The sequence below is a fragment of the Trachinotus anak genome, unplaced genomic scaffold (genome assembly GCF_046630095.1).
Source record: "Trachinotus anak isolate AG129_WGS33_773 ecotype Australia unplaced genomic scaffold, CSIRO_AGI_Tana_v1 ptg000010l, whole genome shotgun sequence".
NCBI lineage: Eukaryota > Metazoa > Chordata > Actinopteri > Carangiformes > Carangidae > Trachinotus > Trachinotus anak.
In genome coordinates, this window is record NW_027273861.1 from 7,479,707 (window position 1) to 7,504,760 (window position 25,054).

A 25,054-nucleotide genomic window follows, 5' to 3' on the forward strand; every position below is an offset into this window, starting at 1 on the left:
TATTTAGATTTCTAAATGCCCTGCTAACGTAACTTAGCAGATGTTGGGGAGTCATATGGATGTTGGTGCAACAGAGACCCCCTCAGGTATTCTCATTATTCTACTACTGAGCAGATGGCAGGGAAACTTACCGCACTTACCATTATCCATCATACATATTCTGCTCCCAATTTACATAGGCGGTGCTTCACAGGAGCTCCTACTGGGAGAGTACCTAGCTCCAGGATCGCACTGCAGCTCCACCTGAGGCTTAGGAAGACAGTTTGAGATGTCACTGCCATTACACTTCAAACTCAAATATGCAAATAGTTGTACAGAGGAATTCCAATGGGTGCATCCCAGTTGTGTATTTTGAATTGTGAGGAGGAGAAATCTGCAGCTTGATGATTTTTAAATAGTTTAATATCAATCAGGAAAGGTTTTACAATGAAACTTCTTTAATAAGATGGTAAAATAGTGGCTTTTGCTATATCCAGGAGTGTTAGACAGAATGTCATTTAACAAGTCTCAGAAATTATATTAATTTACATCTATGCTTCAAAAACACACAGAAATATGTGTGAGCCTTTCAACCTCACAGTCGGCAACAATTATAGCCTATTATCAAACATTTACAGGCCCCTGAAAACCTATTTTCTTTCTGTGAGTGATGTGATCCACAAAAACACACTATTCTCTGCCAAAGTTGGTTATTTCACTTGATTCCACTGATCTGCAGGTGGTGGTAACATCACCAAGTCAAGAAATGCGTCAACGTGCCAATGAAGCCAGGTGAAGACTGGTGACAGGTAAACCAGTGAGGTTTTGTGAGGAAGGAAATGTATATAGCGTGTTTATTAGAATTCATGGATCCACATGATGCATTTCTGTGAGTAACGCCGAATGTAAAACAGAAAATTTGTGTGGTAACAAGAAAACTCCACAGGGCACCTTTAATGTTCTCAGAATACTTAACTTTAGAAAAACTTAAGGGGCTTTAAATCTGTTCAATACGAAATTGTTGGTCGGTCATTTGACTAGTTATATTCCTGTACAATGAATAGTTTTTTAGGTAGGCATCGTTTACAAACAGTGAAATCTTAGCAGTCATGAACATCACGTTTAACTCTGGATTGATTCTGAACTGCTCTCAATAAGACACTGTGGCACGCTTAAGTATTTACACGTGTTTCTTATTATGTGTGTCACACATGTATTCATTCAGGCCGATGATTTGCACAGCACTGTTCATACTTTAGTCCCACACTGAAGCTGTTTTTTTTTGTTGTTTTTTTTTTTTTACCCCTCCTCCTTCTCCTCCTCCTCCTCTCTTCCCTCTGAATGGCTCTCAGTAGTGGAGGGGAGCAGCGGCAGTGAGGCAGCGCTGGGCCTGAAGGGCACTTTTCAGCCTGGCCAGACACACTCAGGCCTTGCTGCTTGGCTGCGCAACATGGGTCACCGCCTTACATTAGGAGAACCCTGCCAAAGTCAGCCAAGCGGAGCCCTGCAACATACCTGAAACTGAATGAACAAAGTCTATGTACCACTGCCTACAGCAACAAAACAAGCATGTTTGATAGTAAGATTCATTTTCTGCTATAACATCAAAATATTAAGGTGTTTTTCCATCATGTTTCTCATGGGTGGATGAGTTTCTTTCCTGCCATAAATCCTTGACCACATTATCAATCTCATAATTTGATCAAATGAAAGGGCTGGGCAATAGTTTTGATTGGTGTACCTGAGACTTTATCATTGCACAAGATGGAAATGAAGTGGTTTCCTGTGGGACCAGTGGGGGCTCATGCTGAGGTCAGAAGGGGAGACTAAAGCAGACCTCCTGTGTCAGCCACCATAATTTATTTGGATTTCAGGCTCTATCCGTCACCGTGTTGCCGCTCCGTACCGTCTCCCTGCTTGTAGGGGCAGCAGCCACATCTCCCTGCCTCTATACCCTGCATCCCACCCTTGCAGCGCAGTGATCGACGTTTCACGAGTGGCACCTCAAGGTGGGGCTAAATGGTCTTATATTCCCAATCATGTCGCGTAGGCGGAGTCTGCCTCTCACGCTGTTTGCTACGCTGCTGCCCGGGCAGCCTGTACTGTACACGACAAAAGCAAAGGGGATGGAGTGAGTGAAATAAATCCACACTTCTTATTTCTCACAGCCACTATTTTGCAATTTGGCACGAAGGAGGTGGTTTTGGATCACTGCGCAAGATCACAAGAAAACGTGTCCTAGTCCATGGTAGTAGTAGAAACCAGCAGCCTGTCTCCTTTTTACGCACACCCGTATTCCAGTGAAGGCAGCAGCAGTTCAGATCAGATTTCACATTCAGCTCCGACCAGCTGAGAGAGACACAGCCAGAGAGCGGGAGGGCTCGTTTCTGCGCTTTCCCCCTCCGATACCCCCTCTCTGTTCGGCGAGCGCCACAAAATCACATCTGCGAGGAACACCGGGTGCGTGGCGCAAATATTAAAGCACCACCGGGATATTTTTCCCCCGCTCCCCCCCCCCCCCTTTTTTTCCCCCTTCTTTCTTTTTATGTATTTTTGCAGGATTTCAACAGCGAGAGCGCCACAGAGAATTAGATAAAGGGCAGAAGAGATGGACGAGCAGCCGAGGTTGATGCACTCTCACACGGGGGTAGGCATGGCAGGGCACCCCGGCCTGCCGCAGCATATGCAGGAAGGCAGCGGAGGGACGGACGGCGACGGGAGAAAACAGGACATTGGAGACATTTTACAGCAAATTATGACCATCACAGATCAAAGTCTGGATGAAGCCCAAGCCAGGTAAAGATCTGCTCCGATTCAGCCTCTTCTTCCACTGTCAGGAGGAGGCGGTGGCAAACTAGATTGAAAAAAAATAATAATAATAAAAATAAAGCTAAAAAGAAGAGGAAAGAAAAATAAATATATTAGAAAGGACAACTTTAGAAAAAACAGCGCAGCGCAGGGAAGTGTAATGTAAGGGCACCGCACTTCCTTGTGCAGAAGCGAACAGTGGAAAACAACGATGGCATGTCTTCAAATCACTAGTTCGCTTCACATTGAAATAACTGGACAACCGCGCTCCTGAGGGAGAAAATTAAAGTGTGTGAACATGGTGTGTGTTACTGTGGCCTGCCAGCTGGTCGCTCGCTGAGAGTCATTTTAAAACACTTTGTTAAAGCCAAGTTGCATTTAATGAATACAGGCTGGAAGGCTGTTTTATTGAATTTTTTCAATATCAAATGAAATGACCGAGTGACAGCTTGTCTACAATGCAATGCAACTTTCTTAGTTGTGATACATAATAAGATTTCTTCCATCTTGTCTGATCCACATTAAGTTCAGTGAAGCTGCAAGTGAGTAACAAAAAGCACACATATGAATATGTTTTGTTTTATAGAGATATACAATTTTATAATCACAATATAATCACAGAAAATAAAATGTGGTTGTTATTTTTGTAGAAACGTAAATGGATATTTGTTACAACAGTGAAGCTCGAGCACATATGTACATATACAGGTGTTATTAAGATATTTGAATATATTAATAATAATATTTGTCCCTGTAATGTCACTGTGTCATTAACCTAAAATATGAAATTATAACTGTTAATAGGCAGCCTTTAAAGTTGTCCATTGAGAGGTTGAATAAGATTCAGATGTAGTTTGCTTATGAAGCCACTTTTCTTTTTTTCCCCCAGGAAACATGCTCTGAATTGTCACAGAATGAAGCCAGCTCTTTTCAATGTCTTGTGTGAAATCAAAGAAAAAACAGGTAAGCTCATATTTAATTCTGCGCTTTAATAGCAAAACACTGCACTGCTCTTGTCTCCACACTGAAATACAGTGAGTCTCCTTAACCACCCTGAACCAATACACACAGTCCACACAGTATTTTTAATAATGGGACATGTAGCTAAAATAAGAGGACACCAGCTCCGTGTCAGTGAAGGTAAATTTGTTTTTCAAGCTCAGACTCACATCGGAGAACCTGATGTAGGATATTCAGGCGCAACACAATTCACCATATAAATTTCACTGACATGTAAGACATGTGTTTCCTCCTGTAGCTGTAAAGTCTGAGCGTTTTAACTATTTCACAATAGGAACTGTGGACAATTACCTCGAGCAGTCCTTATCAATTATTGTGTCAAAATATGAATGAGCTTTTTTGATGCTATTGTGGAATAATAGAGAGTATTGAGCAAAAATTGTCACACGCACGTTGATGTCTCCCCTTGTGAGTTAACTGTCAAGTCTGGTGAATACGTCTCTTTCTCTTCTGTATTGTGTCTCTCTATTAAAGCAGTTGTGAGAGCGCATGTCAGCAGAATAATTGCTAGGAGAGAAATAATGTAACATAGGAGGCGTAAGTCATGTTTCCAAATCATTTTCCCCGTGACATTTTTGAAATTGGCATAGATAGAACTCGGTGCACTTCAGACTGATAGCGTGCATCTCGTCTTTTATTTTCCTGTCTTCAGACTGATGCTCTTCAAAACTTAAACTGTTGAGCTGTTGAGTTGCCAAAGCATGCCGGAGACGCGGCGCTTTCTGTGTGTTTCATACTCATTAGTGCATGAAATCAAACGGAATGGATGGAGGATGAAGACGATATTGTTGTCATTGTCTCCGAAGTTGCACTTGCTCATACTTGACCTTTGTGGCGGCGGTGACTGGTGCTGTGTGTGTCGTTTGTCTCGTTTGTGTGATCCCACCCTCGCCTGGTGCTTTCATGGATGTTTTCATTGAGGTTTTCATTGAAGTTCACCTCACTGCCTACCCCCAAGCCCAACAATTTATCTTGAATCGGCCAGTGCCTCAGGAGAGAGCAGGGGGGCCTTTTGAAGCCTGCTGGCTTGCTCTTCTTTTTTGTTGTCTTGGTAGGTTTTTCGGAGGGGGAGTGACACAGTTATGCATAGTGTTTTACTCCCTGGCGCTTCTCGGAGTTCATCCAAAGTTCGACTCTGCTGAGAGTACAAAGTAACTTGGACCTCTTCCTGCCTGTACACCCATTCTTTTCTCTTTCAGCTGGCAACCTATAAATACAAGGTGCAGCTTATGGAGCTTCACACAGGAGATCTGGTGCTTGTCTTGTTTTTTGTCGACTTTGAGTGTATCCAATAAGCTTTGTTGCCAGTTTCAGAGAGAAATCTTTCACATTCACTGCAATTTTTACTGTTTCTCAAATCCAGCTGCACTGTTAAGAGTAATCACCTCAAATCTACTGTACACAAATTTGAAAGAATTTTCTATGTGCATACTATTCTTTGCTTTTCGTCACAATGCAACTGTCATCATGGTCAACACTTTGGCCGCCAGAGTCAGCGGAAAGAAACGTGTTAAAAAGTCTGAAAACTTTCAGTTAAACATAAAAAAAGTCACTATGCGAATGTCGTGTTTTACATATGTTTCATTAGCTGCGCTCATAGTATTTTAATAGTATAGAATTTATCTTGCTTCACTGGTGAGCTCACAACATTGTGAAGTTCATTTCCAGATTTGGATTTTGTATGTTTTTAAAAGTTGGATCTTGTTACTCCCTCTAGTGGTTTGATCTCCTTTTCAAATTGAATTAAATTATATAATGAAGAGACTGAGAACCGTTGTAAAATGTTTGCGATTTATTAAATTTTTTGTTGTATTGTAATTCGCCCTCAGGTTTTTAGTTCATAGAAATTCAACTACAGTTGTGATGGGCGGTACAAAGAAATGGCTATTTAAATTATCTAATGTTAGAACGTTGGAAGTATCATAATATTTGTAGCCTGGGAGTTTTACAGTATTATTTAAAGATGCCAGTTGGTTTTCAGGTTTTCCTTCTCTTTGATTGAAGCTTAAAGTGAAAGAATAAATGATGCAACTTTGTTTGACAAGACTTCAACCTAATTATAGATTTTTTTTTACAGATTATACACAACATTAGCTTTAATTTACTTTGCTGTTTCACTAAATGCTTGGTTTTCATTTTGCGCTGTCATTATTGTCACATGGGGAACAACTTGTCTGTCTCCTGCTTTTGTACCAGCAGCTGAAATTTCCCACTTTCACCTTTAAACATTTCAGAGTGTGTGTTGATCGGCAGAGTCCAACAGCCTTAGCGACTGCTTGAAGCTGCAGTTGAGCCACTGTAACTTTGTGTCCCTGGTACCATCTGAGTGCAGACACAGTGTGTATCCACAGAGCTGCTGTTTGCCTGTGTATATTTTCCATCCCTGGCTGTCCCCAGAGCGGCTGACAGCACCTGCAGGACACAATGCCAGTGTTGATCTAGGGCCTGAACTCCTGACCTACTCTGTGTATTTTTACTGGGATGAAATGAGGGATAGCCAACAGAAAGATTGCGCAGTATAAACAAGCACAACAGTGCAGCGACAGTGGGGAGGAAAGGAGAAGGAAGGAACACTTTATTTAAACCAGTGCCTCTTTTTCTTTCTTTCTTTGACAGACATCGGCTCCGTTTTTACCCGGTTTCATTCCAGGCATATTTGGGTTGTCTTTTTTACTTCAAAGGAATGCTGGTTTGCAGACACTGTGCATGAGTCTGCGTGAGTGTTTGTGTGTGTGTGTGTGTGTGTGTGTGTGTGTTCGAGACAACACAGTTTTAAGAAGAGACGAAGCATGAAATATATAAAACATATTAATTATACTACTCAGATGTGTCCAAAATGTGGAGCATAGGTGAAAGCAGCAGGGTTTGTCTGTGTTAGAGTTCGTCCTGGCAACAGCGCTGTGTGTTTGGAGAGATTCTCACAGAGACTTTCCAAAAATATATCCAAACAATTTGACTCCACTGCTATTGGACCATGAAACTTTAACCTTTCACTAACTGAATTCTTGAAGTTAGCAGGCTGGTAAATATTTTTTTGTGTGAATACACTCTATCTATTTATCTATCAGTGATATATTTAAGGTGGGTTGTTTTCTCTGGGTCTTCACCATCACTTTTTTTATGATTGATGAAAAGGCTTCTTTAGATAAGCAAATGCTTGACAAACTGATTTGGAAAATGAGCAGCCTTGACCTCTGTAAACACTTCACCAACATCATAAATCTCCAGCTGTGTCAAACAAAACCACTCCTTGACTGAGCTGCTCAGCAAACGTGCTGCTCTGACTTGCTTTTTAATTTTTTTCCCCTCAACCTCAACAAAAGGCCGGCTTTCTTGTGGCCTGTGTTTGTCTAGTATAAGGTTTCAAGCCTAGGGGATCCTCCATTTATAAAAATGACTGGCCGAGTGATGTAATGTTATTTTTTGAAGGGTGAAAATAGGGTGTTTTACAGAGGGCAGCCGAGCAGTGTTTGACAGGATGAACTGAGCCAGAGGTCTGATTATGGAAGGTGCATGGAAGCCCACACTACATTGACTTGTCAGTCCATTCAGCTGCTTGGCATCTGCCATTTGTATTACAGAGGCTGATCTCAGCTCAGCCCCGCACGTCACTGTGTAAACACTTTGGAGCCCTCGTGGTGATCAGCTACAGTTTCAACATTAAAACATAATACAGGCTGGTGCAGGGCCGAAACAATTAGTCGATTTACTGATCAGCTGATTGACGGAGAATGAGTCGGCACAAGTTTTGATAAGTGATAAATCATTTATAAATTGTCTGTGAAGCAGAAGCACAGATTCTCTGGTTCCAGGCTCTTTTACATCATTGTAAACTCAACATCTTTGTTGGCTGGACAAAACTAGAGCTGCAACTAAAAATCATTATCACCATCATCACCATTACATTTTTGTCATTTTTGCTTAAAAGATGTCAATTTCCAAAATGGTTGCCTATTGAATGAAGTGACAAATCAAGACATTTAAAGACATTGCCTGAGACTCATAGTCTTATTCATAGTTAATAGACAAAGCAATAACGGACTAATCGGAAAAAAAAAAACTAACCGATTAATCAGTCTTGAAGATATTTAGAACCTAACCTAACAATAGTTTTTCTAATGCATTATCTTCCAATAGTTTTTTCAATTAAAGTGTTTTTGTTTTGTTTTTATAAAGTGTTAATGACTAGTGAAAAAAAACAACAAATCTTCACATTTAAAATTTCAACATTCAACATTCAGATTTTTTTTTTTTTAATTAAACCAAAAGTCTAAAACCCCAAAAAGTTTAGTTAACTGTCATATAAGAGACAGAAAAGCAGCAAATCCTCATGATGTTTGGCACTGTTGCTTGGACTGAGATTATCGAAAACAGTTGCTGATTAATTTTCTTTCAATAAAGTACTTAATTGATCAATTAATCTATGTGCATACTATTCTTTGCTTTTCTCCACAATGCAACTGTCATCATGGTCAACACTTTGGCCGTCAGAGTCAGCGGAAAGAAACGTGTTAAAAAGTCAGAAAACTTCATTTCAGTTAAACATAGCGCTGGTGAGCTCAGAACATTGTGAAGTCCATTTCCACTGGAAAAACAGTCCAGATTTGGATTTTTTATGTTTTTAAAAGTTGGAGCTTGTTACTCCCTCTAGTGGTTTGATCTCCTTTTCAAATTGAATTAAATTATATAATGAAGAGACTGAGAACCGTTGTAAAATGTTTGCGATTTATTAAATTTTTTGTTGTATTGTAATTCGCCCTCAGGTTTTTAGTTCATAGAAATTCAACTACAGTTGTGATGGGCGGTACAAAGAAATGGCTATTTAAATTATCTAATGTTAGAACGTTGGAAGTATCATAATAATAAAGATTAGCAAAAACAGTTGCTGATTAATTTTATTTCAATAAAGTACTTAATTGATCAACTAATCTTTGGTTGTAGTCCTAATGTGCTGATACACAATAAAAGGATTTTCTTCTATATTGTCAGTTTTGCTAATGGGTTCATCTCGGCTTGATGCAACTGATAAAAAAGCCAGAGTTGGGAGTCACTCCAAGTGTAAACCAGGAGGCAGCAACAGTGCCAGTAACCTGCTCTGCATTTCATGGTGAAGTAGACATCTGCTCTGATAGCGAGCGTCGTGTCACGGGGGCTGCGCCTCCCCTCTCGTGCGTGTCTCTCAGCGGACACAGAGACGACTCTGATACGTGCAGCTTTTGTTTCCCTCTTATCCTTCCTCCTCGATGCTGATGCAGCAGCATTCAGGGAGAGAGAAATGCCAAGCTCGCCACCACAGCTGTTTCCCCAGCCTCTCTGCTTAATCATCCACCAAGAGAAGAGGAAGAGCTCAAGTCTAATTCTGCTCCAAGAGTGTAGACAACTGGGGGAAAAAGTGTGTTTTGATTCGCCAGAATGAGGCCTGCAACGACTTTTCTTTATTGTATTTGATGCAGAATCATAATCACAGAATCATCAGCGAGTGACAGCATTGTAAATGGTGTGTTAATACCATTACAGTATAGAACAATGTGGTTACATTATACATTATGCAAATTGTCAGTCGCCTAATTGATACATGTTAATCATATTAAGGAGCTTAATTATAGAAATCTTACTGTGCTGTGATTTGGTAATTAACACTGACATCACATGTAGAAGGAGAGTGAGCTATATTTTTTTTTTCCAGGACAAGTTTTCTCTGTCATGATAGTCTCCACTCCTCCCTGTGAAAAGGAAGCGCCGGCACTGCATCGTTTTTGTATTTTTAACTAAAGATATTTTCAGGATTTCCTGAACTGATGAATGATTTTTTCCCTCTCTTGCGAAGGCCACTAGAATGCAGTTTGTAGAAAAATTACATTTCGCTCGCAGCAGCCCTGCCAGTGTGGAGATTACAGAATGAAGGCGAGATCCAAGCAGACTTGTAAAAGAGCGCGGGCCTCAATCTTTTACCTGAATGTCGACTCCTCGGCTCAACGCTGAGAAACGATTGCTTAAATATCACTGTTCTGCCATTTACCTCGTTCAAGGCTCTCTGTGCAATCTCAGTCCCTGCAGGTTCGGTCGGCCTTTTTTTATACCAGCCTCCTTAATATGTTACGAATTTAATCAAGTCTGCAAATTTGTTATGCACGTTAAATTGAACATGCAATGGCACATTTGAATGTGGTTGCCATACCAACCCCCCAGGAGTTCATTTTCCATAATGTAGTGTTTGGAATCTCATTTCCTCCACTCTCCCCTGCTGCTACTTGCAGACGCCACCTCCAGGCTTCAACTGTATGTTCACCATGAAAGAGGCTCAGCTGCCACAGCTTTCAAACACTGGAGGGAGGGAGAAAGAAAAGAGAGCAGGAGAGAGAGAGGCCTCTCTCCACGTAGTGGAAATGACACAAATTAATATACACTACTTAAACCAGACCAAGATTAATGGTTCCCTTTCGCTGCAGCTTAGTCCCACTGTCAGTTGCCGGGTGCTCGTTGGACAAAATCAACACTAATCAACATTTATTCCACTTTTGCCCTGGGCTCTCAGGAGTCTGGCAGGACTGCGTGGCCCCCCACTACCCCCTCTCTTCCCTCCCGGCAGTCCCCCCCCCCCCCCCCCCTTCGTCCGTCTCGCTACGCTTTTCACCTCTCATCCAGCTCCTCCATACATCACCCTCCTCACACCGCTCGGCTCCTCAGAGGAGAGTGCGCCCCCTCCTATCAGGCCACATTAGAGTCATGATAGATTTTCTCTTTTCATTTGCATCTGATATTTAACACAGCAAAGCAGTTGCTCTGTCACTTTACTGTACAAGTGTGTGTGTGTGTATGTGTGTGTGTGTGTGTGTGTGTGTGTGTGTGTGTGTGTGTGTGTGTGTGTGTGTGTGGGTATGTGTGCACACAGGTTTTTGTCCATCTGTGTTTTGGAAGCAAGTCATTCCAGTCAGTAATCTTATCTGCACTCAGTCGGTACTACATTATGAGAAACAGGATATGCATTCAGTGTTCAGCTGGCAGTGTGTGTGTCAGGTAGTGTGTTTATACAGCACTTCATTTTCTGGAAAGTAGCATTTTAAATTTCCCCCTATAGTGGGAGACTGAACTCCAAGGTCCCGCCATCAGACGAAGTTACAACATGAACGTCTTCTGACATACTCTTCTAAAATGACACAGCGTTCAGCTGCAGTCCAAATCGGAGCTGTGCGTCGTATATTTCCTCTTGATGTCAGTGAATGGCAGTAGTGTCATCCACAGATCTGCTGACTCCTCTCTCAGCTTCATGAGCAGCCCCCTTCACAGAGCAACATTAAGCACCCCGCGAAGGCTCATAATTGGCCGAGCTAATGCAAGCCGCAATTCCACTGCTGCTACTCATCTCTTTGTCATTCCTCCAGCTCCAATAAAAACACACTCCGAGGGACAATTAGGAAGAAATATACCTAAAATTAAACAGTGTCTGTATCTTAACTGTAAATGTACAGGTTTATGCACCATGCTTATAGAAAGAATGACTGCATTACTGAGTCACATCCTCTGTGATTATGTTAAGAGAACATCATTGTTGTCATTCCTGTCAATGCTAGGACTGTGATGTGTGTTAGTATTTCTTCACCCTGCATGGTTTTTCCACAGTAGAAACAGATGTTTGTCATATCTCGTGATTTGGGATATGCACGTCATGAGTAAAAGCCAGTGGAGATGCTGAGTGTGTTGCAAACAGAACACATTCCTAGACATAATACATGACAAACAAATATTACAAATTTTTTTGTGTTGCTGCACAATTGTTTAGTATTTTATCATTTTATATGCCTAACGTACAGTAGTGAATTTTTCAATGGTGTGGCATCGTTTCTTTAAACCACTGTTGTAGGGAAATACTTTTATTTATATTTAAGCCTATAAGCCTCTATTCTTTGATTGCAACATGTAGGCTACAGTGAATATACATCATCATAATCCATCACAACAAACTGAACACTTTTTAAATTATTTATTTTCTCATGTCCCGATTCCTGGATAAAAAGTATTGATAGAAAATCATCTGAAAGGACACTTTTCATTTGAAATTTGGGCAGTTTTTTTTTTTATGAAATATTTTTGGAAAAAAAATATAATATTTTAGATTTTTTTTATTTTAGTAAAAAAATGTTTGAATTTAAACTTCACAGTGTATAAACACAACAGACTGTAGTTGTGTTGTCTTGTCAGGTAGCTAGGCTGCTGTTGTTCTCTATGCCAAAACAATAATGAAGAGAACTAGATAGCTGTACCGAATGGACAGCTGCTTCACTGTGATGTTAGCTTGTCACTCATGAGGCAGTGGCATCAGTGGCTATGAAAATTCAAATTAATTTAAACAAACGATGAGAACAGAGATGTTTCGGGTTTTTTTTTTTAGCTGGATATCCGTCCCCTCAGAAAATGTGTGGATCATGGCTTCTGCAGTGTATTTTTACATACTTTCAGATTTTCATTCATCAAGCTATTGTCTTACCCACTTGTTCCTATTTAGGGAGCTGGATGTGCTGGACCATTTCCCAGCATACATTGGGTGGGAGCCAGGGAAACACCCTGAACTGGCAAACAGTCCATCACAGCAGTTCAGATTTTATTAACGTCCAGTTATCTGAGGTGGAATCCTTACTCAGATTTAGTTTGTGTGTTGCTTTAGTCCTCTCCGAAGATGAAATTGTGCAAACGGCTGATGCCTCTTTTCCTACTTTGCCAAGATATTCAGCGCAGAGTTGTCCATCTTGTAGGATTGCATGGCCAGAGGCATTGTCATGGAACCAACTGGCCTCATTGAAGTGACATCGAGTGCTTTGTCAGCTTTGTGTCTCAGGTGCCAACCTGCGCTTCCCAAAATAAACTGTCATGCAATGTGGCAGGACAGAAAAATGTAGAAGGAGCATGTTGGGGCCCTGCGCCCCCCTGAAAGGAAACAAATGTTCCATAGCAGAAATGTATTGTGGTTTTGGACGCCATCCCAGCGCCGACACCAGCGACATGGTGGGGAACTTAAAGCGTGGAGTGTGATCGTCTGCAGCATCAGCAGGGGTCACAGCAGGTGGGATCAGACACAAAACTTGGAGTCTCTCTGCATTGACGTAGCCTTTTATTTATTTTTTAAGTGATTTTACTTCACTGTGGACCTGTTAGATGTTGACAGCTCTTTGTTATTTGCAGACATCCTCCTCCAGAAATAGCTTATGCTCACTGTAGTTAGCTCGTCTTCCTGTTTTATAAATGGTCTGTCATTTTCTCCCTGCGGTGCAACATTACACCCGGAGAGTAAACGGAGGCTGTGCTCTTGGTTGAAGTCACTTTCAGACTGATGTCAAGGAGGTTGAAAAGGGTGAGCATGTGGAAAGTCATATGCAGAGATTCCTCACCGACCTCCAAACTGTAACCACTGGCTGTATCTGCCCTGCTGGATTTGGCCCTGAGCGTGTGATTCCTGTTAGATCTCAGCATGCTCTATAGCTGCCATGACATTTTTATGACTAGTGGACTGAAGTAAAGGTGGGAGTCACGAAGGCTTGAAATGGAAGTTCAGTCCTCACCTCCATAATGAGGAACCAGTAGCTAATCATGCAGACAAAGGGAAGGATTCTGTAGCCTGACAGCCAGAGAGGTATAATGATGTTTCACTAAACATGGACTGCAGAGCTGGGTTGTGATTTGAACAGTGTTTGAGCCAGGGTTGTCGAGGAGGTGGTGAAATGGGCCCATTATTACTCTTCCAGTGGGTCACTGCTCAATCAGAGTCGGAAAATAAACAATACTGTTGAAATTGTGCATCCAACAAATGGTAAAATGACCTGAGTACTGACATCAATACAATCAACATGTAAGTGGGTTTGTTTTTTAATCGCACTAAACAAATGAGAATTTTTGGGAAATGATGAAAAAAGGAAAACAGATGAAAGAAGAAAGTAAGCCCCTTTTCACCAGGGCTGTGCCACTGACAAATACTGTAATCAGTGTTTTTGCTTGAAGTCAGCTTCAAAGAGATCGAGAATTCACCTGTATCCAGAAAATCAAACCAGCTACCACAGTTCACATGCAGTGATAATAGCTGCCTTGCTGTGATACTTTGAATCACCATCGTTACATTGAACAGTGTAATCACATGTACTGGTGACCGCTATGTAAGTTATGTGGTAAGTCATTAAAGCAGAATAACATCTAAATTAACATCAGGTCAAAATGAAATGAATCCTGTTGACAGCTCTCAATCCCCCTGTTTAGCTGCCGTGCTAATGTCAGCTAAGGTTATAATTGTCACCGTCGGGACCTTTAATGTCCTGAGGTAACTACACACTGATGGTGTGCGTGAAAGTGTGACTGAGGGAGTCTGACTGTTACTTACGTGCATCAGCATTAGTCGTCGGTCAGTATTCTGCTGCTATCTTGCTGCAACAGACAATGAAAACAATGTGCGACAAGCTAACGGTAGCTTTTTTGCTGACCAACAGGCTCTGTCTGTGTCTGTCCTTTTGAAATTAGCTAGTTTAGGCCTGTATCTGAGGTGCCTGCGGCTGGAATAAAGGCTGTTTTCCTGTTCTTCAGACTTATATTTTCTGAAAATGAGAAGCCTGCAAGCAATTTTGATCCTGCCTTTGATTGTATGGGGGACGATGGGCACAGGGAGGTTGTAATGATGAGTTTTTTTTTAAAGGAGTCATACTCACAATAGCTCTGGATCAAGATGTATAATACCAGTACTGACGGAACGGTTAGGCAAACAATCAACAATCAGTTAACTTTTCTATCCATCAGTAAGGATAGAAAAGTAAGGCAATTAGAAAATTTAATTCAATGAATCATTTAGTCTGTGATCAGCCAAAATTACCAGACAATTTCTCAAATTTGCTGCTTTCTTCTGTTTGATAAAATCGTCTAGCAAACATCTTTGTCTCTTGAAGAGTAAAGATAAACAATTTGAAAACATCACTGTGGGCTCTTGGAAATTGTGATGGGCACTTTTTATTTTCTGACACTTTATCGACAAATCAATTAATCAGGTAATCAAATAAATAAATAAATGAACAGGAGATTAATAGACAATTGTTGCAGCTCTAAAAGCCAGTTGGCCACCCTGTCATTGCTATTGCTGCTGATAAATTCTCATTGCTCCTGCCTCTGCTGTAAAGAGATTGTGTTGATAAGTTAATATTCCGACAACAGAGATGAGATAAAGAGGTTTTAGGAGTTTGGAGGATAGCGTAACCTTGATAAAATGCTCATCTCAGTGACATTGATTTTCATCATCCATCTTCATCTGATATGAAGTATGCAAATGGTGGCATCGGCTGGGAGTGGAGTACAGTGCTGTTAAATGGGCCATTTCAAATGTTCTTTGTACCATGCTGACTTCCAAAAAATTCACTGTCAGCCTGCCCGGCACAGGCTGAAGTCTTTTTGGAGACACTTTTCCACCTTTATCTTATATCTTCTTCTATTTCTTCCACTTCTATCCACCCTCCCTCTCCCCTCCTTTTCCTCCCTTCTCCAGCCTTTCCCTTCCCTCTCCTTGTATGCCATACAAATTAGGTATATACTGACAGTGTCAGAGCGGCTACTCATGAAATATTAACAGCTTGTAGAGAATTTTACATTGCTACATTTCTCTTCATTTTTAACTATGTCAGCACAGGCTGTGGAACATTTATTTGTGTGAGTTCAGCAAGGCTATTACCCTACCAGCTATTTTCATGTTTTTGATGATATCCATCAAGCCTCTTTCCACATGCATGTAGTCTACCTCACCTCAGATATCGTCTCCTTGCAAATGGAAGCGGGGCAATATTCAGGTGTGTTTATTTGTACCTGCCACATCCTGGATACAAGATCCTGGATGTAACGAGGTGTTTATTGTCTTATGAAGCTGGTAATTATCCCTTTATGAGTAAGATACGACCAAACACTTTGCATTAAACAGCATACGGGTGGTTGTTAAAATGCCTGCATGGAAGGTAAAACCTGTTTTATATAAATAAATGCAATTAGGAGTTGCCTAGGATCAGTATTCTTGATCATAAATTAGAATCTGTGAGAGGCATCACGCTTGTCTCATTCGTCTTTAAGAAGGTTGATTTTGTCTTTATTTTTTTTAATCTCATCTCCAAGCGCATTCGGCTCAGTGGGCGGGGATGGCCTCTGTCTTTCTGCTTTTATGTTGGATGGCCCCTGTAAAGATGGAGCTGTCAATCATCTGCAGACTTCCCCGAGCCCTGAAAGGCAGCATCAGTTCTCAGCGAGGGACTGGAACAATGACTTTTGTTGTCACACGTGCATTTCTGTGGAGCATTCTGTGGACAGTGTGTTACCCTTTAATTAAATTCATCCTTTCAAGCTGAATGAAGCTAAAGGGAGCCAAACACATGATAGTTCAAATAATTGATTTGGGTTAAATGCTTCAAATTATTTCCGTTTATTACAACTTGGATGTTTTCCTCATAGATTTACACATCATTTCCATCAGCTATAGCATTAAACTCACCAAAGTAATTGCTTAGATCTGGGGCATTGCCACCAGACAATCCAGTGGGGCAAGAAAAGAGGAGTCAGATGTTGCAACAAATTGTAAACAAGCTATCATTGATCATTTAGACATGTCCGTCACTAACTAAGGAATAATGGCTTAAACTATGAAAATAAAACATGGTAATGAACTGGAATTATCCCTTAAAACCTAGAAAGCCAACAATAAAAATAAATTTCACCTGCATGTTTTATTTGAATTTTGGATATGGATAGAAAATAATAATATGGATGAAAATCTCTTATTGACTAATCTAGCAAATTAAGGACCTGTTAAAATCCAAGTTCTTCATCTCATTGCTGTAGAAATGACATAAAAATTCAATACTGCCATAAAGCAACTCTGCTCATTTAATTTGCAGCCTCAGTGGTCTAGCTAGTTCCCAGCTTGGGTTTCGAGTCATGAGATAGATCAATGGTCTATCTAGGTGTTAGCCCATTGGTATAAACAGTATATTGCAAAATCTGTGACAGATGACACATTTGTATCCTCTGATGGTACTGTATATATCCTCATATTGCCCAGCCCTGTACTGAAACAAGGTAAATCAGCTCTAAGATGCAGGTGTAAATATTCTGTCTGATTGCTTTGTTGCTGTAAAAAATAAATGGGAGAAAATTAGTTAATGAGGTGTATCCTCCTCTCTTATCATATGTGGCTGGGGCTTCCTCTCCTCTTGACTAATGATGATGTGTGGCACAGGTAGCTGTCAGCAAGGCATGATTAATTAAAAGGAAAACTAGGCCAATTTGTCATATTGTTCTAACTGTGGACGGAGAGCAAGGCGAGTTGCTCTGCCCATGCCTCCACACCCTCCACTCTACCTAGACATCCATAACATGTTGGGCTCTGGAGCTATTTGTGAGAAGTCTCATCAGTTCCGGGGGAGTTTTAATCAGTGTCTCTCTTCTCAGACTGTCTCACCACAGACCCGATAACAATTAGGAGGCGTCTGCTTTGGGATGGGGCTCAGAAATATGAGCGTGCCAAACAAGGTTGACATAATGAACAGATTCAGCGCAGAGGAGAGTACACTTGTGTCTGCTGAGTTTGAAGTCTGAGGGAAGCATGGTGCCTTTTGCTGCTAACATACAGTTAAAGCTGCATTTGACTTCTGTGTTTGTATTTTGGAGGGCCATCCATGCAACAGTGATTAGCATTGTTGAGAGGCCAGTGGCTCACAGCGTTGCTTTCAGTGCACACTGACTGAGGCTTCTCAGCTGCCAGCTGCAGGTCTCACTGCAGGCCCACTGAAGAGAGCAGAAGTCTTGTTTGCGTTGGACTGCAGGGCTGCTCCCAGCGTGCAGCCTGGCCCTTGTCAGCGGCCCTGTCATATCTGTCTCGGGCCTGTCCCGACAGCCAACCCGGACTACCCCACGTCACAAAGGCGGGCTCGTCCTAGGAGAGACAGGTGTCAGCAACCCACCGCCCCTCCCCCTCTCACGCTCGTTCAGGCAGATGCCTGCTGCGATGGGGCCACATATTTGAAATTGAGCAACTTGGAAAGAAGGGTCATCTCTGCCACCCATTCACAGCCGCCATATCACAAGAGACTGGAGCTTCATCAGCATGTCAGATATGGAGCATCCACCAGAGGAGACTGTCCCAGTCCAAGAGCATTACAGACTGAGGCTGCGTCCTGACTGACTGACACACTGACTGACAGCTTTATTGTGTCCTTTGAGGAGCAGGGATGAAAGCCTCTCATGAAGAGGCCTTACAAACACAGACCATACTCAGTCGTGCTCGGGAAGAATTACTTGTTCCTTTGTATGCATTGTTGTTTCTTTGTATAGAGTCCACGTCTTTTAGCTGACAACAGTCTTTTTCTAATTGTACAAAAGCAGCCATGAAGGGATCTGACTCATTATATTCTAGCTGCAAATCGTCAGCCCCAAGGACTCAGGCATCAGGAATTTCATGAGGATGTTAGCTTGTTTTCCTATGTAATTCAGCTCTTATTCAGGACAGATGCAGGGTAATGGTACTAAAGTTGCTTCTACTACTGGCTTTTTTCATACACCAAGGGCTCTCACACTGAGCCAAGCTACAGTATGAGAGCAACCATGACCATTCAAGCCATACCTGTTTCTTCTTTTACAAATCATTCCTCACACTTAAAACTGACTTAAAGAAAAAGCTCAAACTAAAAGGTGGCATTGATGTCCAGATTTTGTTGTGTAGACCATTTTTTTTATTGAGCAATAACATGACATGACAAAGGGACACTAATCTCAGTTACAATGCATTGCATTTTCCTAAAGCTGCTTCACAATAAAAGTCTCCCAGTGGTTTGCCAGTGGAAATCTTTACAATGAGCCCGTAAATGTAACTTTTGCTAAACTTAGCCAGAAGTGACAATTACAGATGTTGGTGAATGTTAAAACATATAGTAATAGTATCACAAGCTACGGCTGTCATGATATCAGAGCTTCACTACACTATTATTGTGACCAAAAGAATTCATGATAAATATTACTGTGATATCCATAGAAAATTTGGGAAAATAAATAAATAATGCAAACATGAGTGTAGGGAGGTGGAGAGAGAGTCTGTTTCCATAACTGCACAAGAGCAATTCTACGTAATGGATAGTGAAAATACAACCAGATGAACCGATGAACAAAGGATCCACAAGCCCTAACATCTGCCATCATTATCATATGTGTATTAGTAACACAATCACAATATCAATATTATTAAATCATTTTTTTAATGTATCGGTATATCACAACACCCCGAGCACAAACAGAGAAGAATCATAAAGTTAATGAACTGAGTAATCTCGCTAACACAGACAAATATGTCTCAAGTCTTCTAACACTAGCTAGCATTAGCAACCATAAGCTAGTGGTCATACCAGGGCAAGTAAGGCTGTAGCGGCTACACCCCGTAGATAAGCAAAGGTCTGTTTTATTACTGAGAGCAGTACGGCTGACATCAGTTAGAAATGCATAGGAAAGGAACATAATAGTGGAACAAAAATACAAGGTTTAGACGTTGCAGAAGTTCTGTTAGCCGCACCTAGCTACACATAGCGATTCATTTTCAAAAAATGGTGCTTTTTCTCCAGTCTCTAGTGCAACTGCCACTGTTGAGCCAGGGTAATGCCGAATGTATGCTGTGATACAATGTGCTGGACATCTGTATTTGCATGTTCGCCCACTGACATATGGGGCTCTGGACACCACTTGTGAAACTGGCTTTGGGATTTATGAGCTAAGTCACAAATTGTCTTTTTGTTTAAAACTTCACTTTACAACCTGCTCTGTATATGAGGAGACAAAGAGGGAGCGAGATAGAGTTGCTCAAGTTGCATCAGTTTAGGAGCAAATGTATCCATATTCTGCTGCTGTTCTACCTGCCAGTGCATGACATTTTTAGTCAAAGAAATGACATGAAATAGTGAAAGCCAAATGAGTAATGTACCCTTTTCCCTCTCTCCAGTCCCCGTGTCTTCATACTCTGTGGCTAGCATCGCTATTTTCTCCTGTGTTATTTTTGTAGTCATCTAAATTGATCCACAGTGAAGCCAGACAAAGATTGCTGTATATTTAATGTCTTTCAGCAGCCACATTAAGAGTGCAGTTTGTATGGAGGTGGGGGTGGGGGGCTGTGACATTAATAATTTAATTGCAGTCATGTATCTGAATGTTGCAAGAGCGCCAAGTGATGGATATTTTTAATGATATGAAGAGTGAAGCCCGGAAAGATCAATGCTAGCACACACACACACTCACACACACACACACACACACACACACAGTGTCTGTCAGTGTGAATCTAAAGGCCTGGTGAGGATGATTGTGCTCCCACACTAATATTGTTTTGGTCCAAAAGCCGTCTGGTCTGATCTTACAGGCTGAAGGTCTCTGGCCCAAATGACTCTGTCCCCTTTGCTGGTGCTGTCAGAACTGACAGTCCTCATGTTTATTTCATTTTGCGTCTGGGCTGTCTCGTTTCCCTATCCTCCAATGTCATTAACGCTCCGAGCCAGGACCCTGCAGTGGCGCGGCTAATGAATTCCTCTGCGGCTCCTCACTCCCCACCTAGTTACCCCAGCTCAAGGTGTCAAATTAAAACAGCCTGGGAAAAGAGAGAGGAGCTGCTCTCGTATGTATGTGTGTACGTATGCCTCATGTCCCCCCCGTGTTGCATTATTTATTGTGTTTGGAACAGTGATTTGTTTTAAGTGGCGAGTGTTGATTTCCTGACCATTGATAACAAATGAAGAAAATGAACTTTTATTCTTTCACTAAAAAAAAAAAAAAGTCAACAACAAACACCTCACTGCTGTAGAAATGAGTTTGATCCTGTGATACAAGAGCTGCTTCTGATGTCGATCCGCTGCTTTAACCTTCCCTTTGGTTTATGATCGGTGTGATTATCTTCACTTGATGAAGAATTGTTGCTTTTAACATTTGAGATCTCCGGGATAATTTGGGGAATGAAATCAGCAGCAGTGACGATGCCTGGGTGACTGCTAATTGTGCTTATTTAGTTGTCATTGTGATTAGCGTAACGAGCCCAGACGCGTTATTGAGCTGTGAGGCTGCAGTGGGAAAGCAGTTTTCTTACATTCACCCCACACTGATGGAGCCTTTACAAGGGGCATTTGTGTTTATGGAAGAAGCATCTATCTGAATCTGATCCTGTTTACATTAAATCACACATAGTCAGCATGTATTTGTTAAAATAATACTTTTAGGGTTGCACCAACTGTCTTGCTACTTAATGATATACAGTATGTATGTATTAGGGTTACGGGGCCAGTGCTGTGTTGTTTAGTATATGTCCACTTCCCAATGGAGCACCTTCAGAGGTGACCACAGTGCTGCTGCTGCTGCTGCTGCTGCTGCTGCTGTTGCTGCTGCTGGAGTGTCAGAGAAACAGGCCTCCCTGTGTGGCTCACTCTTTCTCTGACAGCACCGGAAGATGGAAAATGGTGTCAATCAATTCATCAGAGCAACACGGGTGGCTGTGCAGCCAGAGAGCTGGGGGCGTGGTAATGGCAGCATGCAGGAGGAGCGCAGCACATGATTATAGCTCCCTGCTGCAACTATTTCCCCTTACTGCTGTAGCTGATGCTGCAGTGCCTTAATGGACTGACTGACTGTACACCCATCAGTCCACATCCACAAAAGAGTCCTGTGGAGTTTCCTTAGGGGACCGCTATGGCACTGTTATGTCTTATGTGAGTGTCTGAAGGGCCCCCTCCCCAGCATCTCTGCAGGCTCCACAGTCACTTGGACCACCTTGGCACTCAGAAGTCCACGGCTTGTTAGACTGAAAGAATGTGCCACTTTAATTAAAGATGTGTAAATATGCTTGAATGGGCCGCATTTTCACATTAGGAGAGATTTGCAGAATCGGCGCTGTAATATATTTTAATTAAGAATTAATTAAAAAATAATGGGGATTTTATTTTGCCTGGCAGACTAGGTTTGGACATGATTCTGGCGTCTGCTGTGAGCTCATCAGTGGAATATTGAGCACCTCGCCTGCTCCTCAGGAGCACATGGAGACTCTCAAGGTCTCCTGAAAACAAAAGCTCTGCCCTCTCCTCTTTAAAGAAAAAAAAAAAGAAAGAAAACAGACATTTACTGAGAGAGGGAGTGGCCAGCGCGTTGGCTTAATTAAATTTTTTTCTACCCCCCCCCCTCCGGTCCTCATCTTCACCCTCACCCATCCTCTTCTCTCTTTTTCGGCTGGCAGAGCAGCAGAGTGGCTCTGAGACACGGAACACTAGTTGTGCTGGCAATTATGTTAATGGGATGCTATTAGGCCATGATTCCGTATGAGCGATCGGGGAGAAGAAGAGCCCCGGCGGCAGAAAATGATAACGGAGCGTGCGCCTCGTTGATACCGCTCCAGCAGGATCATTTGCATAATGAACCCTCCCCACTAACGAGGGGTGTGGCCTCGACACTGAGCTACTTAGAAAGCTCAGGAGTCGCAGCGTGAGGCGAGCCGACAGTGAAAGCACAATGTGACAAAAAGATTCATGGACTTCACTAGTCATTGCAAAAGCCATTTTGGCACGAATGTAAGTGTAGCATGCAAATTCCTTAGTTGGTTCCTTTCGCAAACTCAGTTTACAGGTCGAGCTGTATGTGTTTCCTTCCACGCAGAGACATGACAATGCAGTTTCTTTGTAGTGTACTCTTATCTTGAAAAATGAATGAGGAAATCTCCATATTCCTGCCTCCTTGGTCTAATTTAGTCATGAATCGTGGACTGACTGAAATCAAAGGTGTTTTGCACATATAGCATAGTTATTCCTGGCAGCTTCCAAAATGTCTCCGGCTCCCATAAATAGCTACAAATCAAATATTCGTGATGCTGCCATTGTCATTTTATTCATTTTTTTTCAATCTTTCTGTTCAGAAACATTTTGCATTTCATGCACAGCTCAAACACACACACACACACACAGACACACACACATACTGACACAGTGTAGAAATTTTGGCTGTATGATTCACTAAGCGTTCAGAGGGAAACTACCTTGGGGCACCAAAGCCCTGTGGATTTCCCGAACAGCTGAAATAAAACAAGCAGGGACTGCTCCACTACATTTGGTAAACATGTGCATCTATTGTAGCTTTTTTTTGCTTTATTTATACAGCTGAGGTTATGCACTGATGCTATTGATCCCAAACCCAACAATTTATTATTAATTTGGTTGCACAGTGTAGCATCTTTATTTATGCATCGCTCCTCTCTCTTGATGTCTTGATGTATTATTTGTGTGTCCACACAGCGTGTGTATTTTCCTACAGCACGGCCTGTCGTCCTCAGACACAGCCTCAGGATTTGATCAGAATGATCTCAAGGCCCAGGGGAAGACATTAAACACCCAGAATGCCCCTCAGGCTGCTCTCCCCTCCTCTCTTTCTCAACCTTTCATTCTCCCTTAATGAGAACTCCTCCTAATTATTTCAGTGGCTGGAGCGTGGGGACACAGCCGGAGTTAGATCCCCTGCGCTCGGACGTGACTGCTATGCTGATGAAGGCAGGGGATCAATAATTTAGGCCCTAGCCTTAATGGCGGGGTGAGGAGAAAGCGATACATCTGAGTCAGAGATTACATTTTAAAGGCACAGCCTGAGCTCCAGCCGGGCAGCCGGAGTAAACTAGAAACCCCTGAATGTGCTCGCTGTAAACAGCTGACACGTTTATGTTTACTGGAATCCTTATCGCTCTTCCTCTTAAGCTAAGTCTGTGTAAGTGCTTGTTTACCTAGCTTTGTATATCCCGCATTCAATTATTGCAGTCTGCAGAGTCACTCTGAAAATGTCTCGCTTGCCAAATGATTTGCATTTGAAGTACTTGGGAATATAATTGATTTAGAAGCATGAATATTGATAGTATCTTATCAGCTTGGTGCCCATCCCTCAAACCACTCTGCGGAGAATAATGGTCCTCCGAGCATTTTTCTGGTCATCTTGCTTTAGCGAATGCACACATAATCTTTAAGTGTACAGAGCCTCGGCTCCATGAAGCCCTTCCATCTCCCTCTGGGGAGGCATCCATGCATCTTTTAAGGACTCTTCACATCAAGAAGGCATGAGCAGAGTACCCTGCAGTTTCTCCCTCAATTATTAAAGCTGGGATTTTGATGCTTTGTTTTAACTTAGCCTTGGAAGAGGAGAGAAAGAAGCCACATGCAGAGGACAGTAGCCTAGCCAAGCTTTATATCCCTCCCCTGAAGGAAGAGAAAGATGGTGACAATTTTCTACGGCAATTTATTAGAAGATTCTTCTTTTTTTTAAGTGGAAACTTGGAGGAGGTTTTGAAACATTCATATGGATTTCATATTGAAGACATTCCCTCTTCAAACAGAATGATTCACTGTGGGTTGCATTACAGTTTTCCAGCACTGCGTACACTGTCACTGTGTGATAGAAAAAAGGCCTGCAACCAATTATAACAGGAGACACATTTGCTCACAATGTTTCCTTTGATTGATGTGTGAGGGCTGTGGTCGGAGCTCTAATGAAGTCCAAATGGCTCGGATTGAAACGTTACTTATTGACTCAGTCTGACAAACAATAACATCAACAACAGCCATTGGTGTCCTCGGCGCTGGTTGCTATAGAAGTGGAAGAAATGAGTGATGAATCAACTAAACACGACACAGGATCTCACGTTCTTCTCATCATCACTCGTAATGTAAGAAGATTTAGTTATTGTGTGCCGTCTCAGGGTGCAGACTCCCACTTGGCCTTGATTGCATGTCATTGTTTATTTTTTCATTTAAGTGCCAAGGAAGTTATTCAAACTCCACAAATTGTTTGGCTGATGGCAATGGCACTCCATGTAAACTCCATCCATTGTCTCTGTGAATTGCAGCTGCCTTTAACTCTGATTAAATATTGATATCCATGTAAACACTCGTGCCATATTGAGTACTTTATTCACAGTCACAGTCTCCCTCCGCAGTGTGGAATGAGCTGTTTGAGAAATAGGCCCATTGTTTCTTGGCTCACTATTGATTTATGGTGACAAAATAAAGTGTTTTGACACCGAGCTGAAATTAAGGCCCAACTGATTTCCGACTAAGGTGTCGGAGAATCTGAATAAATTCCTCAGTGAGTGCGAACTAACACGTATGTCTCCAGTTTGTGACACATGTGAATCTGCTGTGAACAGCAACTGCTGTCGCAGTAATTTAATCTTGTCTTCCATGAGCATAAATATTCTCTG

General features: G+C 41.9%; 1 protein-coding gene across 4 annotated transcripts in view; it reads left to right on the forward strand.

Moving 5' to 3' along the window:
• The first annotated feature begins 2,067 nt into the window (after window positions 1-2,067).
• The window catches only part of LOC139626789 (pre-B-cell leukemia transcription factor 1), a 60,596-nt gene continuing 37,609 nt past the window's right edge, over window positions 2,068-25,054 (forward strand). For 3 of the 4 annotated variants that reach the window (XM_071487280.1, XM_071487281.1, XM_071487283.1), the window contains exons 1-2: window positions 2,068-2,775; window positions 3,677-3,750. In XM_071487280.1, the coding sequence (XP_071343381.1) occupies window positions 2,588-2,775; window positions 3,677-3,750 (262 nt within the window). In that variant the 5' untranslated portion in view covers window positions 2,068-2,587. The remainder of the gene's footprint in view (window positions 2,776-3,676; window positions 3,751-25,054) is intronic. The other variant, XM_071487282.1, reaches the window with a different exon arrangement.